Genomic DNA, 20,700 nt, shown 5'->3' with positions numbered 1-20,700 from the left:
GACTTTTGAACCGTTTTGTTTCTGTCCCAAATTACTCACCTCTGCCATTGCAGTGCCAGCTATGGGCAACAAGTAAACTAATGAGTGTGGCTGTGTTCCAGTAAAACATTTACAGAAACAGATGGCATCTGGGTTTGGACTTGAGCTGTTATTTCCTGACTTCTGGTTTGATGTATTCAGAATGTCAGTCTTAAATAACGAAATTCAGAAAGTAAGATTAAATACAGAGATTGTTCGAGCTCAAAGCTTGAAGATGTGGCTACCTGAGAGCGTAGATTCAAGTTGCCTTGAATATACACTCCAATTAGTAGCAGTTACAAGTGGGCTTTTAAGGGAAAAAGAAGAGGCAGTTCCTAAGTCGTTTATCAAGAATTTACATTAAAATGACATAAACTGTTGATTAGCTGTACAGTGATGTTCGTATCACAAATTCCAGGAACATGAGGGTAATGAGTGGGACAGTTAGGGACAAACTGCCTTTAAATAATTGCCCTTGGACCCACACTCTTGTTTCTGGGTGTGAAAAATTTTATATATTTCACATAGCTTTGACGACTCTGAGCTATTTTTCTTTTCTTGAGAACAAATGTTATATTTTAAATAATTTTTGTTAATGTAATTTGCTTATAATTTCATAAAATTTCTTGATATTTAAATTATCGAAATAAAACATAGAAGTAATCTTTTGAAATTATCAAAATGTTTCAGTTGAATTAAATTTAATTTTAGAATAATTTGCAAGTTAGCCTTTTAAAAACATACATAGTTTGAAATGTTAAAAACATAAATAGATATATGAGAAACTGAATATATGTCTTGTTTCATCTTGAAGGCAGAGAGAACTAAAGTGGAGAGGTTTCTTCACTGCTATTCAATCTCAGACTCTTCCTGAGGAGGAACTAGGATCAGCAGGCCATGGTCTCTTTCGGTGCCTAGACATACCTTACCTACATCTTTATATACCATTACTTATACATGTCATCAGACTAAATGTATTGATCTGTGATCTGTCATTTTTCCTTCCTATGACTTGAAGTCATTTAACATGACTGTCTTAATACATATTACAATGGCAGGTGGTAATTAGTATTATAAAGAAAAGTGGAGAAGGAAAAGAGAATGATGGGGAGAGTACTGCCTTAGGGTAATCCTGGCCTCTTATACAAGAGATGACATTTGAACTGAAAACTGAATATTGTCTCTCAGTGTACTAGTGGGTTCAGTTGGCTAATTTGTTAAGGTTTTTATGTATCTATTTCTGAGTTGCTGGGATATTAGAAAGAGTTGTTTTTATATGTTGGTCTTCTACCAAGCCATTTAAAAAAACCTTCATTCTGACTGGTTATCACAGTTATGCTCTGCTTTTAGAATGAATTGAGAAGTTTTCCATCTATTTTTAGGCCCTTGAGCATTAAAATACCAGTAGGTCCTAGGGTTTACAAATGGCTTATGAAAATGTATATAATTAGCCGTTTTGTGTTAAAATAACTTATTCGTCTTCTAGTTTTCTTGAGGCGGGGAGTCCCTGATAGTTTGGAAATTGTGCATGGCCTACATTGTGAATCTGAAAGAAACTTGTTATATATGTATGAAGCTTTGAAGGTTTGAAAACTGCAAATTTGTGTGTAATAATGAAATATTTAGAAGAATATGAATATACTAATGTCTATTTTCAGGAAGATATCTTCATTATACCTGTGCTCTGTTGTACTCTATAGAAAAATTAGAACTTGATCTCTCTTTGGATAAAATTTGTTTCAGAATCTTGACAAAACTTTTGGAAGTGTCAGATGATCCCCAGGTCTTAGCTGTTGCTGCTCATGATGTTGGAGAATATGTGCGGCATTATCCACGAGGCAAACGGTAAGAGAAAGCCATTTCATTTGGTTTCTTGAAACCTTCAATGTAGAGTCTAAAATAATGTGCTTATCAAAAATGGAGTAGGTTAGCAAAGGAACTAACAAAGTAAATGAAATCAAGTTTGCTACAGTAGTGAGAATTATGATAAACCCAGTTAAAAATGAGTAGTATAGGCCGGGCGCGGTGGCTCACGCCTGTAATCCCAGCACTTTGGGAGGCCAAGGTGGGCAGATCACGAGGTCAGGAGATTGAGACCATCCTGGCTAACACAGTGAAACCTCTTCTCTACTAAAAAAAAAAAAAAATTAGCTGGGGCGTGGTGGCACGCGCCTATAGTCCCAGCTACTTGGGAGGCTGAGGCAGGAGAATTGCTTGAACCCAGGAGGCGGAGGTTGCCGTGAGCCAAGATCGCACCACTGCACTCCAGCCTGGGTGACAGCGAGTCTGTCTCAAAAAAAAAAAAAAAAGTAGTATAAAAATATAAGTACACTTGTATAATACTACTGTGTAGATCACATTAGATATTTCATGTTAAAGATTTTCTTTGGTTTGTATGATTTAATTCAGTAGCCATTTTGCGAGCACTGGCTATTTTTTGTCTACTATTTGTACTTACAGAGATGAATTAAGCGTAAAATATTTACTTATCTGGCCCTTAGGAAAAGAATTGCCACCCCCCGTACGTAACCTGAATCATAAGGAAAAGGACTGCTTGGTTAGTGCTTGCCAAGTCCCTCTGTAGTGACTCACGCACACTAAGACGGAAACTTAATGGATTTCTGCAAGTTTCGCAGAAATGCGGTTGTCCCTTTTGTACTTGGCCCTTTCAGACCAAATATCTGGATACAATTAAGGGATGGTTAAAAAATAGTGAGGCTAGCTATTGGAATGGGGCACATAGATTTTGTAGCAGTGGAAGGATAACAGCAGCCTCAGCATCTGAAGAACACCTCAGAACCTGGAGATACAGGGGAGGGAGGGACATCAGTGATCTTTGTTTCCAGTGAACTGCCTCTAGAGCTTTCTTCAAAGGAAAACACACAAATCTCCCAAGCTGTTGCCAGTGACTTCTGTTTAACTGAGTGCTGGGCCTGTCACCAACTGCCAGATAGCTCTCACTGCTATACCATGGCCACTCCGTTTAACCTTACTGAAAAATTTATTGGAAACAGAAGAGATAATGGTGGCTCCTGCACCTCCTAAGCAAAATGCCTGTCAGCAACTCTGTATGTCTGTCCCATTTCCCCAATTCTAAAGCTATCCCTCAGCCATCCCATGGTACGGACAAATGTCCTCTGACTGGTGGCATAGACAAATAGGCCAGTCTCTCCTTAAAATAAGGACTCAGTTATTTGAACTGAACTCAGACTCTGAAGGTTTATCATCCAGCCAGGAGGTCACCCAGCCTGTTTCCTAACTCATGAAGGTCTCACTTGGGTGGCCCCAGCAATGATAAACCACTTTCCAGGGGCACGATGAGTACCCTGGTATTATACTTTATGGAAGCCAGGCATTAACTCATCTGCCTCTTAAAGGGACAATAACTTGCACTTTAGGGGTGGTCATAAGGAACCTTCAAGTATTTCAGGAAACAATACCAGTAGATTGCGTAGTCATCAGACAAGTGTGGAGAGCTCTGTAAAAGGAGGCTGTCCTTGTAGACTCTGATGATTCATTGCTTTTGTTTAGGTGGTTGAGTTCAGGACCCTGCGGGACATGGGTGGTGAGGTCACTGCTGCATGTTGGCCTTATCCTGGTGCTTGGAGTCTTGTAGGTAGTAAGTAGCCTTAATGAAATGGCATATAAAACTAATTAAGTGGACCTGGTCCCAGCCTGTGCCAGCCAAATTCATCAGAACCACCCACAAGTGTTGTGTTCATGGATAAATTTTTTGGAAGGTAAGATGGTGTAGAAATGAGGGGTTGATATTGTACGAAGACATTTGTCATGCCTTTCATTTTTCTTTGTTTCCCGATAAGCCTTTTGGACTTCTGTCTCTCACCTTTCTGAACTTCTTGCAAGACGAGGTACTGAATGCGCTTTACAGAGAGGTTTGTCTGCCATGTGCTTACTGCCATATGAGAGATTGGGGTTTCTCTAAGTTTAGGGTTCCTCTTATACAGTGTGCAGGGCTCATCTGGCTCCCTTTATGTTGGCTTGTGGAAATTGAGGCTTGGGGGACCAGCACTAAAATGCCAATATCTTGCTATTTCTGTTGCTGTGAACAATAAACTATCCTTTGTCTCAGACCTAGGAGTCTCATGTCTTCTACCAGGATCCATGAAACTGTGGCAGGCTAACTTGTTAGCTGCAAGTAGGGTAAAAACTAAGACCCTCATAGTTCTTGACACTGTAATATCAAGAGCTGTCCAAAATTAATATCATTCCAAAATAATCTGTTTTTCTATGGAAAATTAAAGATCTTTAGATAAGGCAAATATAAATGTAGCTAATAGTCAAATCTGTAACTCATCTAAAATGTGTTAAACATGAAAAACAGACGGATTGATGGTATATAGAGCCCTCTTAGATTTATAAGTGCTAAAAAGCAAATGAAGATAAAAATATGATCGTTCTAAAATCCTGAAAGTGAAAAGCTTGTTGAAGAATTTATCTTCTCACAGCACTGCCTCAGTAGCCAGCCAGTGTTTCAAATGTTCCTTTTGGCTATGTTGTGCACACCTGACCTGCTGCCAAGGCAGAAGCCTGCTGTGCCTTCACGTAATTCTGCTCTACTGCTCCGTTCCTTTCTTTCTCCCTGCTTTACTGTTTCTCCCTAAGAAGGATGATCTCTCCCACCATGCTGTACCTTCGTTAGACTTCCTATCACCAGTAACTGCTGCAGTCGATCCTCCGTGCTTTTCCTGAAATAGCCTTTTTGGGCCTAAAACTGTGGCCATGCTAATTCTTTTCTATGTCCTTCCAGTGGCTTATATTTACATCATGGACTAATGTAGTCATTCTTTATTCTGAAGCCTCTCACCAGCATAACTTATTTTCTCTGCAAGCTCCGGATCCTTCTGCTTTGAGATATGTTTTCGAATTATTTTCTCCTCATTAAGACTCTGCTTTTTGAAACTTCTCAAAAAACAAAACAAAACAAAACAGTGTTTTCTCTCATGGTTATAGGAGATTTTTTTTTTTTTTTTTTTTCCAAACTTTATGGATGTTCAGTGGATTTGCAGACCAACAATTTGAACTAAGTTTTCTAAAAGATTAATCATAATACTCAAGCATTTTAAATTATGTAATTCTTTCATGTCAAGTATTAGAATTATTTTGTTTTTGAACTTTTACCAAGTTATCTAGAATAGACTTCTTGAGTCATAAGAAAGGATCGCTGGGTGTGCTGGCTCACACCTGTAATCCCAGCACTTCGGGATTCAGTCGTATTTTGCTCACAACATGGCAGTTTTCTGAGATTGTATTTTGATCCTCATTATTCATTGGTTCCAGAATTGTGAATTTGCCCACCTCCTAAAAAGTTTATTTTCAACACCCGTGCCAATACTAGAGGCGCTTTCGCAGTTATCCGTGGACATGTATAGAATTGTCGAATAATTGGAGTCGCGCATGGACACATCTGCAGCTGTGGGGGAACAAGGCAACGTTCCGCCATCCTGTGTTCTGTTTTACGCTAGAAACAAGCATCCTTTACGTGGTCTGTTTAGTGCCATATTTTTTTTTTTTGCAGTTTTGTGGGGTTTTTGTGTGTGTGTGTGGGGGGCGATTTTGCTGTTTAAAATTGCCCCAGACCTTCTGCTGGAGTGGTGTATAATGTTCTTAAGCACAAGAAGGGGCTGTTACGTGCCTGTGGAGAAAACTCGTGCATTAGAGAAGCTTCCTTCAGGCAGGAGCTATGGTGCTGTTGGCTGCTAGCTCAGGCCTCAGAGGCAGTCTAGAGAACAAGCAGCCTGTGACCGTGCTCTGTGAAGCTCAGTGGGGCTCCAAAGCCGACTGTGAAAGGACCTTGTCAGCTATTTTAAGGATTTGGGTCCTTTGTTTTATTTTTATTTATTTTTTTAAGAAACGGTCTTACCCTGTTGTTCCAGCTAGAGTGCAGTGGTGCGATCATAGCTCACTGTAACCTTGAACTGGGCTCAAGTGATCCTCCCACCTCCACCTTCTAAACAGCTGTTTCTACAGGTGCACACCACCAAGCCTGGCTAATTTTTTATTTTAATTTTTTTGTGGAGACAGCATCTCATTGTGTGACCCAGGCTGGTCTCGAACTCCTGGGCTCAAGCAATTTGTCCTAGCTTGGTCTCCCAAAGTGCTGGGATTACAGGCATGAGCCTGGCCTGGGTCCTTTTGTTACGAGAAGTAGAAGCCACTAAATTTTAAGTAGTAAAAATAATATGCAGAGTTTTGCTAAGATCCCTTTGGCAACAGTGAGAATGGGAGGCAGGAGAGCATCTTGTATCATCATCGCTGCAGAGCTGGGCTTGGTGTCCTGCAGGGACATAGGCTTTATGTCCTTTAATCATCACAGCAACGCTGTAAAGATGTCCTTGTCCTCCCTATTTGTCAGGGAGGAATTTACCAGGTAAAGGACTTGTCTAATTAACATGTTTGATAAATGGCTGAGCTGATTTGTTAGATAATGTTTTAAAGTATGGTGCCTGGTATTCAGTAAGCACTCAGTTAATGTTTGATGATACTTATATTATGTTCTTTTTGTTCCCCTCAGTTCAATACATTTTTTTAAAAAAACCATGCTTTAAAGAATAAAATATGAAAAGGTATGCAGATAAAAGCTTCCCTTTCACTCCGACCCCATCTACTTATTTCTTTCTGACCCCAGAAATCTTACTGATCTATGAGATTGTCTTAAACCACCAAACACCGTACTGTATTAAGGTGCCACTTGTCACTGACCATACAGTAGGTATCCTCCACTAGACAGGACTGGTGGCTGAAGAATGGACAGGGCAGTCCACACTGTTTTGTGGAAGTTGAGACTCCACAGCTCTGTCTGTAACCACACTTTTGCAAAGGAACAGAGGACCTATTTCTATGCATGACGAAAATAACCATTTTTACTTTCCTTTGTGTATGCAATAAGTGGATTTTCAGGGTGTTGGAAGTGTGGTGATAGAAAACAGTGTCGGTTGTCAGTCATCTCGGTGCTCTCGAAGATATGAATGTTCTCCTCCATCTCACTGCCTAAGTCACATGGCATATCCCATTGTTCTGAGAAACCGGTGGATATCTTAAAATCAGTAGTCTTTTCCAGGAAATTAGCATGGGTGCTCTTTAACCCTCTGTTCCCTGCTGTCTACCTCTAAGCCCCTATCTGTCACACAGCACAGTCACTGGTGGGCTTGATATTGATTGTATATTATGAAAATTAGATGGTGTTCAATACTGATTTTAAACAAGCAAGAAATACTGATAATAAAAACGTTAATACTCAACCACTTAGAAAACCATGATCTAAAATGCTGGTGACTGGGTGGTATCTGGGCAGATCATACTTTTCTGGATTAGAGATGAGAAATGAGGACAGCTGTTGGATTTATCATTAGGAATTCAAAAAAAAATATTTGAATACTGTAAATCTGTGGTTCAGGGAAAATGATGTCAAAAAAAAGACACGTTTGGTTTATTTTCGTACATTGTTACTTTCCTTTTTAGCATTTTGGTATTTGAGATGCCTGTTTATAAACTGTGAATTTGAGAGTAATTGCATCTTCCTCACCATGTCTCTCCCGTTTGCAGGGTCATCGAACAGCTCGGTGGGAAGCAGCTGGTCATGAACCACATGCATCACGAAGACCAGCAGGTCCGCTATAACGCTCTGCTGGCCGTGCAGAAGCTCATGGTGCACAACTGGTATGCCATGGCTTTTTGCTCACACTCGTACATTAGTCTGCAAACTCTCACTTGCCATTCTAAAAGTTCTTATGTAAATGCTTTGAATGACCATTTTTAAAATCAGTGAGTTTGATTCAAAATGTAGAAATATATTTTAGTAATTCAGAGCAATAACACAATAGTTTTAAAAAGATACTCAAGGTCTCGAGTGTATATTCAAAATAATAATTTCAAAAACAACTCTAGAGGTAACTCAAAGGATCCTGTGACATAAGTCAGTCAGTCCTTTTTGGAGTTGAATGCAGTTGGACTACTGATTCCTTTAGAGACGCCACAATTTTGCAAGGCTTGACTATTCAGCATATGGTAAATTGAATGAATTTTACCAATTCACATAAAAACCCTAAAAGCTGATGAAACTCAGATTCAGCTCTCACATTTCATTCATATAGTTTATGCTTTTGAAGTAACTAAAGTAGTGCTTCTTTGTTGCCTGTTTTTATTTTTAAAATAAAAATTAGTGACATTTTTGTATCCACTTAGAACAAGATCAATTAAAGAGTAACTACTTAGACATAATAATGGTGAGCCCTTTGTGTACATAATAGAAGAAATGAAGAAATGAAGATTCCCCTTGGCATAGCTGCTTTTAGCTGTAGGTTGGGTGTTCAGTGCCTTCATCACTATCCTAAACAGTTCAAATGCCTCTCCATTCCGCAGCCTCTGGAAGGATGCTCTGTTTTGGACTATTTTTGTTAAGGCATCAGGAACAAATATACATTGCTTTTAACTGACAGTAATGCTACCAGCCCTTCCAAAGGAGAGGATTAATGATGCATTAGCATGGGTGCATTTTGAGGATGCAGGCAAATACAGTGTAGGAGACTATCCAGGAGTGCTGCTGTGGTATCATGTGTTAAATACTATGTTCCTGCCACTTAACACTTTTATCATAAATAGTGACATTTATGTAAATTCTTACAACTGCTTTTTGAGCACTTTGTACTCTGATAAGTGTACAAATTTGTACCTTGATAAGTTAAATGATGTTAGGTATGATGGAAGTGAGTGCAACTTTATATAGGATGATTAGAGAAAGCCTCCCCGAGTAGGCCACATAGCTAAGATGACAGTAATGAAAAGGAACCAGCCATACAGCTCTATTACTGGGGTGAATAAGCATTTTAGGTAGAGGGAATGAGAGGTGAAAAGGCCTTGAAGTAGTAATGAACTTGGCTTGTTTAAAGCAATGTACAGGGACTTATGTGGTTGTGACACTCAGGGTTGGAGGTGCTGCTGGCATCTAGTGGATAGAGACCAGGAGTGCTGGTAATATCCTGTAATGCAGACAGTCCCCAGCATTAAAGAAGTGTACATCAGTGCCGAGGTTGGGAAACTCTGATATGAAGGATGGTCAAGGGCAAACTCTGACTTGAAGGACGGTACAAGGGGAAAAATACGGTTCAGGAGAGGTAGGCAGAGACGTGATCATGTAGGGCATTGTAGGCTATAATTTGACTCCTGTAAGATGAGTTGAAAACCATTGCAAGGATATTAAATAGGGGAATGACAAGGTGTGGTTTATGTTTCGAAAAGGTCACTTTGGCTACTCCCTGGAGAATGGATTGTGTAAGGGTAAGTGAGAAAGAATGAAGAACATTTGAACTGGTTCTCATGATAGTCTGGGGCTGAGATAGTTGGTGGCTTGGCGTAGACGATAAACATTGAGATAAGAAGTAGATGGACTTGGGGTAGATTCAGAGCTAGTGCTGACAGTACTTGATGGGCTGAAAATGTTTTTACTTTTTTCCATAACTTCAGTGCAAGAAGAATGGGATCAAAACAGAAGATAAAAACCCCAGAATGGTTTTTATCTGTTTAGGAGGAAAAACTTAAGGTCTGTCAGTAAAACTTAGGATACACCACTGGATTTCTCTCCTTACTTCACTTTACCCCAAGCTAGATTTTTCAAGATAAATCAATTATTTAGTAATTTCATATTTTATGGTTTGTTTATATCTCTTTCAGGAATTTAATTTAAAGGATGTTGGCATTTAATAGAATTTGAGGCCGTTGCAACCAATGAACTTATAGTTGCCAGATGTTTTTCTAAAGTTTCTATGAAAGTCAAAGTTTTATTTTCCCATTGTGTCGAAATTAGGGCTATTGAAATATAATTATTCTTTTATTAGTTTATTTCTCTTGAAATCTTTCTTGTTGGATCTAGTGGTTTTCTTGTTTTAAAAAATGTATATTCCTAATATGAAAGGCAAGATGTGTGTGAAACAGGATGTTTGCCAGTGGAGGAAATTTTTTGGTTGAGAATTTTTGTTGTTCAGATGATCATGTATTGAAGATGAAATATTTAAAATTTGACTTTTTTCTTGAATTTAGAAACTTGGTGTAGTCTCATAGTACCTTTCTCCGTGTATGATTATAAGAGGAAGAGTATTCTGTCTTTACAGGGAAATACTATTTTATTTGCTCTTTATGAGAGAGTATTCTTTTTTCCTTTATCTTTCTAATTATATGCCAAACTTTTAAAATTTTAATGTTTTAGCTCTGATTATTTCCTTTGCATTTAATGGAGAAGCTTTGTGTTAGTATTTTCCCACACTTCCTTCATAGAGAAATTTTTATATAAAGGAAGATTAAAATTCACCTGTGATCTCTGTATTTGATTGTGACTTATAAATTTCTGTGGCTCCGTGTGCCAGAGAATGAAAGTTACTCAAGTAATAACAATTTATTACAATACCAGTTTAATATGAGACTAAATAGAATACCATTTGGAAAGTAATCTTTTGCAAATTATATCCCCAAATGTAAAAGAGGTTTGGATCAATACCTTTTTTCAGGTAACCTAGTTGTCTATACTAAACTATACTTGTAAAGACTACCTTTCTACCTGCCTAAAATAGGGGCTTTTTAAACTAAAATATGTTACTGGGGTTCTAAAGAATCTATAAATTTCTCTAAATTATTTTCTTTTGTACCAAGTGAAAATTTGAAAATACAGTGGAGTTTTTCTTTTAGCATTGGCTTGATTTAAATGGAAACGAGTTATTGTAAATGGTGTATTTTAGCCTTCCATAGTGAAATAGTTATTTGAACATAATGAACATGCAAGCACAGATGAAAGCATGAAGGTCTGCGTAACAGGCAGCAGCAGCAGCACTTTGCCTGCATCCCTGGGCTTTTCTGCCCTAAAGGATTTTTAGGTTTTTGATACTGCATTTTTCCTGAAGTTTTTGTTTATCAGATTAAATTGTAACTTTGGATACAATAAAGTTAACATTTATTACTTTCTGCCGTGAATTTAAAAAATGTTAAGTATAATTTCAAAATTATATTTTAAGTGTAATTTATGTTACTTAAGAAATCATGGAACTGGCTCAGATATGGATTTTGATTTTGATTCTGTTATAAGGAGTTAAATGTTAAGTTTCTTGATAATGTAGAGATACATTTGAGTTTATATCACATGGAGTATAGAGTTATATAATGGGAAAATACTTATTTAATTATTTTATGATTGATTTCAAAACTGTATCCTTGAATTGTAGGTGTTAGAATACCAGCGTTTCTCCCCTTCCACGAACAATGGATTATAAATAACCCTGACTGAGAGTGGGTGAGGAGCGGTGGGGGAGGAATAAAGTTGCTGGGGAGGGAGTGGACAGTGGCACCCACTGGGCGCCCTCAGCTGGGAAGCCTGAGCAGGCCAGTCCTACTCGTGGGCCTCCACAGCTCTCATCTTTTTGTGCCCACCATGGCATTCCTGGTGCGCCCTTTGTTCTTTTGTGCAGTGCTGGATTTTTATATTATTAAATTTGGCAGAATATATAAACAATGACAACTTAGAGAACTTGTGTATATACACCTAATTCATCCATTTAACATCATAAAATGTCAATTGTTTTTCTCCTACAGAATGATTTTAAATGTAATCAGCCTCTAATGCAGAAGCAGCAATATGTGCGTAAGAACAGCTCAGGACTTCAGGAAAGAAACACTGACGTTTGTAGGTAGAGGATATCATGTAGAATTTTCTATTTTTGTCTCTAGATTCTTATTCAGCCCTTTCTTAAGCAGCATAATAAGTTTTAAGAATGTTACCATCTCGATTTTTTATGCTTAGGTAAATTAATATAACAAAAACTCAGCAAGGCTGAGGGTATGGATGATACTACTTTGTTCTCTGGTATTTTTATTAGCTTTGCATATTTTAGTTATTCTGTAAGTGCAGAGGCATAAATACAGTAATTAGAAGAGTTACGAACTAAAGAGAGAAAAAAAAAACTCTTATGTGTTTTAGCTAACTTTTAGGATAATAATCAAGTTACCAAAACATTCCACATGATTTTCAATAAACATAACATTTCTAGATTTAATGTTTTCCATAATTAATTTCTAATTTCTAAATTAATTTCTAGATTCTCTTTCTGGGTTTCTGGAATTTTCTAGGTAGCTGAAATTTTCTGGGTACCTGGTCTCTTTCTGGGTACCTGGAATTTTCCACATTATTATGACATTTTTAGTGGAGGAACATTTGAAAATGTTTTTAATGTCATATGTTTTGTGTATTTGAAAAAAACAAATATAACTGGATTTTTTAAAATATGAAAACGAATTCCAGGTAAAGAGGAATTTTTTACAGCTGTTATCTCACTATCAGCTGGTAATTCAGCCTCCCAATCGAAGGTTGCTGCTTCTTTGCAGGTTAGAAATGTTTCCTAAGACTGTATTAACTTTAACTTTTCTGGACACTATGCACCACTGAATTACAGTTGATTTGGAAATGCCAGCATAACATAAATCTCTAGATTGTTGCAAAGTATCAGCCTAAGTAAACATTCAGAAGAGCTGGAAAATAAGCATTTTGACAGTAAAGAAAACCCCTGATGGATAATGTAGTCTGTGGACTTCATAATTAAACATAAAATCAATTACAGGTTTCACACATAGGTGCACATGACTAAGTGTGGGGATCTGTGGATCTAGTTCATGTTTTGGTTTTGTTTGCTTATGATTGGCTTCTTAGACAAACAGGTACCTGAAGTGGGATTTAAAGGATCAGTAAAGCATAGACGAAGAAAAGGCTGGTCTAGTAAGGAGAAGTAGAGAAAAATGAATTAACTTGCTTTGGTTTTCATTGCTTTCTCTTCCTTCTGTGTGAGTGGAGCAGTTACATTTGTGGTCACTTGGCATATTTCATTTCATGGGCTTTGTGTGTGTGTGCACATGCACGCATCTGTTTTTTTTTTTTTTTTTTTTTTTAGGCAGAGTCTCACAGTGTCGCCTGGGCTGGAGTGCAGTGGCGTGATCTCGTCTCACTGCAACCTCCACCTCCTGGCTTCAGGCGATTCTCCTTCCTCAGCCTCCTAAGTAGCTGGGATTACAAGTGCCCACCACCACACCCAGCTAATTTTTTTGTATTTTTAGTAGAGACGGCACATCTTTTAAATCCAATAAACCTCACTAGAATGGTTGGCAGAATATACTAAAAATTTAATTAAGATTGAGCAAACTTTATATTCACTCTCTAAGAGATTTAAGTTTTCGAATTATTTTCTCAGTGTCCCTTTATGTATGTCACCCAGGTGTTACGTCTTGATGGGGGAAAATGTTTCATAGCTAATGGAAATGAATTGACAGGTTTTTGTCTTTAGTAAAAACCTAAGGAATTGACCAAAAAGAGGGGGAGAAGTATCAGTCTATTGTCTTAAGAAAGGTACCTTTTGATGTAAATATTCTTTAATTGAATTTTTATTCCATTTAAATTTTAAAAGAATTGTGCAGCAGTTACATTTTAAAATCTAAATCCTCTTAGATGAATTAGATGAAGTTTATCATCTGTTTTTACCTCTGTTTTAAAAAAGGAATTCAGCATAAAGGTGCCAAAGTGTTAGTATAGGGCCAGAGGTTTTCCTAAAAGACCAGATTTCTCCCACCACACTGTATCAGATCTGTACCACATTCTCCTAGAGGCACCTCTCACACTGGTAGGAGCTGTGCTCTTCTTGCCTTATTTTCCTTAAGGGCTAGGCATTTAGAAGCCTGAAATGAAAACAGTCTCTTGGATGACAGTTTTTCCTGCCTTGCTAAATATCCCAAAAATGTATTCTGAGAAAACATTTCAGTGTCTGGTTTGAACACTATGCTGTTCCATTTGTATCCAGCTCTTTTCTCAGTTAAGAGAGTTATGGGAGTGTTTACTTTTATCTCTGTAATTGTCTCTAATTTAGTTACGGACAGGAATACTTGTTAGAAAATTCAATTTGTGCTAAAGTAGAGAAATAAGAAGTAGAAAATAAAGGCATAGCACACAGTTTCAGTACACTGTCGTAGCAGGATGAGCTGCAAACAAAACCCCTCAGATACCAGGTTAAAGAAAGAAGTGGCTTTATTCGGCTGGGAGCATCGGCAGACTTGTGTCCCGAAAACTGAGCTCCCCAAGAGAGAAATGCCTGCCCTTTTAAGGGCTTACAGTTCTAAGGGGTCCATGTGAAAAGGTCATGATCGATTGAGCAAGCATGGGGTATGTGCCTGGGCTGCATGCATCAGTTATGAAGACAGAACAGAACAGAACAGAAAGTTTCACAGTGCTTCCTTATACAATGCCTGGAATCTATAGATAATACAAGTGGTTAGGTCAGGGGTTGATTTTTAACTACAAAACCAGGCCTGGGGTGTGGTGCCGGGCTGTCTATTGATTTCATTTTTGCCTTTCTTTAACTTTTACTTCCTCTTTCTTTTTCTGAGGTATGAGACAATAAGAGAAGTGGTCTCCTCTTTATTCCCCCCTTTGAGAATCTCACTTATTAGTGGGAGTTCTCATTCTCATTTTCACTACTTAGGTCTTCCTGCAAGACAGATTGATAATGATTCATGTAATACATCTGTGCCGAGGTTTTCTGATGAACTAAGGTAGCAACAAAACTTTTTATTGTTTGAAGGAGCAAGGGTAATACACAGGGGAGCAGCAAGCCAGTTCTTATTACTAGCAGTACACATACGATGAGGGTTTTAAATTCTCCTATAGTTGGAAACTATTTTTTAAATAAAGACTTAGGATTAAACCTATGCCACACCTGTACAGGCACATGTGCCAACTTTGTCATGTCTCTATATTTTCAACTACTTGCCCTTGATCATCTATGTGCAGACAACAATTGGTTAGGTTGAATTTTCCACACATTTCTCCTTCAGCTGCTAGTAAATAGTCTAGGGCCAGTCTATTCTGATAGACAGCATTTTTCTTTTTTTTTTTTTTTTTTTTTTGAGACGGAGTCTCGCTCTGTTGCCCAGGCTGGAGTGCAGTGGCGCGATCTCGGCTCACTGCAAGCTCCGCCTCCCGGGCTTACGCCATTCTCCTGCCTCAGCCTCCCGAGTAGCTGGGACCACAGGCGCCCACCACCTCGCCTGGCTAGTTTTTTGTATTTTTTAGTAGAGACGGGGTTTCACCGTGTTCGCCAGGATGGTCTCGATCTCCTGACCTCGTGATCCGCCCGTCTCGGCCTCCCAAAGTGCTGGGATTACAGGCTTGAGCCACCGCGCCCGGCCTAGACAGGATTTTTCATTTGGGTTTCTTGCCAGGCTAAAATGGTCAAAGCTCTGCCAGTTTTATTAGTGATTATTTCTAAGACGGCCTGCAACTGTATGATTTAATTGAGCATGTAGCTGGGGGTTTGACTTTTCATAATAGACGTTTTTAAGAGGTAGACATTTGAACTTGTGGTCGTCTGTTTGGGGAAATAGTCAGAGTAAAGTTATTTTGAGGCATTAACTTTTTTGCTTCCTAAGGTCATTGGTCTCCTATGTTAGTCTTTCCACAAACATAACATGAGGAAATGCCTAGGCTGCTGGCAATGTTTTTAGCTAAGGGAGGAGGCTCTGGTAACTTTTGGTTTATATACTTGAAGAATGACTTAAAGACTTGGAAATGCTGCTGGGCCAGACGGGTCTGAGTTCTTTGACTAAGTAGTATGTGTACAGTGGGGACACTTTTATATAGGTGCTAGCAAGGACAAAAGAGGTCCTTACCTGGGAAAAAGATTGAGTACAGTGACAGAACAATAGTAAAACAGTATACAGGAATACTACTAGTCCTAAGATGTCTAACTGCATTACTTGTTTGACGAGTCCTCAAACTCGGCAATGCTTAGTTAGCTTCTGGTGTGTGACTAGAGCAGGGCTTGTTATTTCCTCAGCAGCAGCTTGGTCTCGCCTTAGGATTAGCCGGGTTGGATGATCTGAGTCCTACTGGCTGGTTCACTTGTCCTGAACTGCCGGTGTCAGTCAACTGTGGTGGATCCAAGACACAACACCTGCAACTTTAACAGCAGTGGGAGTGAACAAGATTACAATATAGGGCCTATATTATATGGATCCTAGAGAAATTAGATTTTACTTTTTAACCTAAACAGAGTCACCAGATTTAAAGGAGTGTCAGGCTTATAGGCATTTTTATGTACTTAATTATGAACACTTTGTATGGCTATTCCTAAAGCCTGCATTTGCTTTTTTTTGAGGTCAATTCCCCTAGTTCCTGGAGATTACCTTTAATTTTGGGGACTTATGATTTGGGGGGTGGTTGACTGAACAAAATCTTATAGGGAAAATACCTAGTTTGTTTGATGGGGGTGCACCTGACTTGGAGGACGACCATAGGCAAAAACCTGATTTTAAATGAATTTCCTGCCAATATTTCTTCAGTAGCTGCTTGAGTGTCTGGTTTATGCTTTTTACCTTTTTCTGAACATTGCGGCTGGTAGGCGGCATGGAGTTTTCATGTGATCTTTAATACCTTTGCTATTTTCTGTACTAAGTCAGCTGCAAACGCTGGCCCATTATCTGAGCCGATTCGTAAGGGCGGTTCATATCTAGGAATAAGATCTCGGAGAGGCACACGGGTTACTTTACGAGCTTTTTCAGTTTGTGTTGGATGAGCCGCCACCCACCCAGAGTAGGTACACACAAGAACTAGTAAATACTTGTTACCTCCACACTTTGGCATTTCTGTGAAGTCCACCTGGAGATCTTTAAAGGGGGAGTTCCATAAGCTTGTATGCTGGGCAGAATGGCTGGACCTTGCCTCGCATTGTGCTGCTGGCAGGTAATACATGGCTGTGCCACCGTTTTGGCAAGGGCTGATAAATGTGAGATGTAGAATAAGCGGCCTGACAACTTTTTAAGTGACTCTTGACCTAGGTGGGTGGTCTCATGCACAGCCAGTACAGCTGTGGCTCCTAGCAGTTGTGGCACAGCTATCTTTTTATCCGGTAACCGGATCTATCCTTCTTCTATTATTTGTCCTCCTCCTGTCTGGAAAACGTCCTTTTTTTCTTTAAAATAAGTAGGTACAAGGTCAGGTGCTTGAGGGAGAAGGGGGGCTGTGACTGACACCCGGTATGCAGCTTTCCTCTGAGTCCCAGCCTCTGAGTCAGCCTGGGAGTTCCCGAAAGCAACTCTAGTGGAAGCTCGCTGGTGTCCCCTGCAGTGCATGACTGCCACCTTTTGGGGCCTCTACGCTGCTTCTAGTAGTTGCAAGATTTCTTGCTGATGTTATATGTCTTTTCCTCCGGAGTTTAACAAGCCTTTTTCCTTGTATAATGCCCCATGTACTTGGAGGGTTAAGAAGGCATACTGAGAGTCAGCATAGATGTTCACAGTCTTACCTACACTTAATTCTATAGCCTGAATTAAAGCAATGAGTTCATCCTTTTGGGCTGAAATACCCTGGGGCAGTGATTGGGCTTCAATGACAGTATCCAGGGTTGCCACTGCATATCCCGCACATTTTTCTCCTTGTGGGTTGACGACGCTGCTCCCGTCCACATACAGCTCCCAGTCCACTGATGCCTAAGGCTGGTCCCAGAGGTCAGGTCTGCTAGAGTAAACTGAGTCTAGCACCTCTACACAGTTAAGCTCGACAGGGCTCTCTGATACCGAGAGCAAGGTGGTGGGGTTCAGGGTGTTACAAACTTCAGTAGTTATGTGGGGATTTTTACAGAGCAAACTTTGGTACTTGGTTAGTCTAGCATTCGTTGGCCAATGATGTCCTTTGGTATTCATTAAAGTCACCACAGCATTGGGGAGCTTTTATGTTCAGCTTTTGCCCAAGAGTCAGTTTATCTGCTTTTTGTGTTAGCAGGGCAATTGCTGCTAAGGGCCTCAAACACGGGGGGCAACCTTTAGAAACCCCATCTAGTTGTTTGGAGAGGTAGGCCACCGGCCTCAGCCAAGGCCCCACAGTCTGAGTCAAAACCTCAACTGCCATTTTTTTCTCTGACACATATAATGTAAATGGCTTTGTCAGGTCAGGCAGACCGAGGGCTGGGGCTGGCATGAGTTTCTTCTAACTCACGGAAGGCTTGCTGCTAAGACCCCTATTCAACAGGTTCCTGGTCACCCCGCTTTGTGACTTGGTACAGAGGTTTGGCCAGTACTGCAAAGTTTGGGATCCATAACCTGCAGAACCCTACAGCTTCTAAGAATTCTCTCACCTGCCTTCTGGTCTTAGGCTCTGGCAGGTTGCAAATGACCTGCGTTCTTTCTGATCCTAGACTGCGCTCCCCCTGTTGGATAGTAAATCCTAGGTAGTGTACCTGCTGTCTGCAGATCTGAGCATTTTTTTTGGACACATTATACGCACAGTCCTCCAGGTGACTGAGCAGGGCATCTGTTCCTTTGGTGCACCCGACTGCCGTGGCGTCTCCCAGCAGGAGGTCGCTGACGCACTGGAGCAACACGCAGGCTAGGTCTCTGGCGGGAAACTTTTGCAGGTCTTGAGCCAGGGCCTCCCCGAAGATAGTAGGGGAGTTCTTGAACTTTTGGGGAAGCCAGGTCCAAGTGTATGAGTGGTGACACCTGACCCTGGATCTTCCCGCTGGAAAGCAAGCAGTTTCTGGCTGTCAGGAGCTAGTCTGATGCTAAAGAAAGTGTCCTCTTCAGGTCCAGGCAGGTGAACCAGCTGTCCTCAGTACATGAGCAACTGGTGGCAATCAGCCTAAGTAGGGTTATGAGTCTGGATAATAGTTTGAAGCAAATTAGTTAAGGCTTGAGGCTTTTTAGTATAAGATGGGGTATTCTTTCAATTGAGGAGATCAGCAGAGGTGAAGGGTTGATACACAAAGGCACACCTTTCTACCATATGCCTGTCTTCGTCTACCCCAGTATATCGCTGCTTTCTCAGGGGCATTTGCATAGCTTGAGCAAGGCCAGATTTGAGACTGCCCGCTTGACTATCTTGACTTCCTTCCCTGGCCTCTCAAGGCTCTGATCCTCCCCTTCGAGGTGAGACGTGGGGCGTGTTAGCTCCTAAACCTGGTTCCTGGGGTGCTGTTGGCCTCGGTAAAGGAGGGGTAGGCTGGGACATATGGAGGAAGAATTTCTGTTACCTCTGGCGGCTCCTGCAAAACTGGTTTCTTTTGCTGTTTCTGGGATTTCTTCTTTTAACTCTGTGTCTGCTGGCGAAGCTGCTCTTACTTGTACTTGTGGCTTTTTTTTTTTTTTTTCCCGCAATGAGCCGTTAAACAGGGCTGGATCTATGCTGGTTTTGTCTATATTATATTTAACTATGAATCAGTATGAAGGAATTTGGTCTGGGTACACTGGCTACCTCCAACCCCTGTCACCACCTGAAATACATGGCCAGTTGTTCCCTGTCTGTAGTTCTTTCAGTTGGCCATCCAACGCCAAAAGAGGGCAATTCTGATTTACATTCACAGAGAGTTCTCAATCTGTTGGGGGTTAACTTAACTCTATAATCCCCTGCAAAACGTTTTTTAAGGTTCTGTAACATGCACTTTAATAGCGTTTTGGATGTTTCGATGACTTTTTTTCTTATTTTTTTATATATGTATGTTTTTTAACATAGTTCCTAGCGGAGTGGGCTTACTTTGAGTGTAACTTTTTTTTTTTTTTTTTTTGAGACAAAGCAACTCTCACACTACAAGAGAAGGAAAGGGTAAAGGTCACTCACTTGTCTAATTCACACTAAATCAAAATTAAAACCAAAGCCAAAGTGTCGATAAAGGCACGCCTGTTCATCAAGCAATTCAAGCCAAGTCAAAATCAAAACCAAAGTGCCAATAAAGGCATGCCGTGGGTGATCAGGCCATGCTTCCACTCAAATGGGGTCGGCAAGTTCCTAAGACCGTCTTACTGTATTCCAGATGTCCGACTCCAAGCACCAGTTCCTTCCCAGTGTTCAACCATTGCATTGATCCTCCGCAGGGGCCTGCCGTGCACCGCTCTGATGAGGTATTCCACTGGGGCAAATCCCTACCTGGGAGCGCTCTCAGGATCCGCGTCGCTCAAGCTGGCTGGAGTCCCCACAGGGATGCTCCAGAGGGCAGGCCTAAGCCACGTAAGGGACTGCCTCGACCATCTTTTAATTACCTCACTTCCCGGTCAGGGAACCAAGAAATGTAGCAGGACGAGCCGCAGACAAAACCCCTCAGACACCAGGTTAAAGAAGGAAGTGGCTTTATTTGGCCGGGAGCATCGGCAGACTTGTGTCCCAAAACTGAGTTCCCTGGGAGAGAAATGCCTGCCCCTTTTAAGGGCTTACAGCTCTAAGGGGGTCCATGTGAAAGGGTCATGATCGATTGAGCAAGCATGGTGTACGTGGCTGGGGCTGCATGCATCAGTAATCAAGACAGAACAGAATAGAAAGTTTCACAGTGCTTCCTTACACAATGCCTGGAATCTATAGCTAATACAAGCGGTTAGATCAGGAGTTGATTTTTAACTACCAAACCAGGCCTGGGGTGTGGCACCGGGCTGTCTGACTATTGATCTCATTTTTGCCTTTCTGTAGCTTTTACTTCCTCTTTCTTTTTCTGAGGTATGAGACAATAAGAGAGGTGGTCTCTTTCCTTATCGTGAGAGCTGTGACAGAAGTGTATGTAGGTGTCACAGGAGCTTGGGAACAGGCGGGAGCAGGCAGTGCTAGAGGTGTTAAGGGTTAAGGAGTGAGTTGGAGATGTGGCTGGGGTACCAGGAGGACTTCAGGCA

General features: G+C 40.5%; 1 protein-coding gene across 4 annotated transcripts in view; it reads left to right on the top strand.

Annotated features, from left to right (window-relative positions):
* Positions 1-20,700, top strand: part of ATP6V1H (ATPase H+ transporting V1 subunit H) — a 119,697-nt gene that overhangs the window by 83,969 nt on the left and 15,028 nt on the right. For all 4 annotated transcript variants that reach the window (XM_025393210.1, XM_025393211.1, XM_025393212.1 and 1 more), the window contains 2 exons: positions 1,762-1,863; positions 7,582-7,695. In XM_025393210.1, coding sequence (XP_025248995.1) covers positions 1,762-1,863; positions 7,582-7,695 — 216 coding nt within the window. The remainder of the gene's footprint in view (positions 1-1,761; positions 1,864-7,581; positions 7,696-20,700) is intronic.

The sequence above is a fragment of the Theropithecus gelada genome, chromosome 8 (assembly GCF_003255815.1).
Source record: "Theropithecus gelada isolate Dixy chromosome 8, Tgel_1.0, whole genome shotgun sequence".
NCBI classification, from domain to species: Eukaryota; Metazoa; Chordata; class Mammalia; order Primates; family Cercopithecidae; genus Theropithecus; species Theropithecus gelada.
The sequence above is the reverse complement of the archived record's forward strand: the minus strand, read 5'-3'. Positions and strand labels throughout refer to the sequence as shown.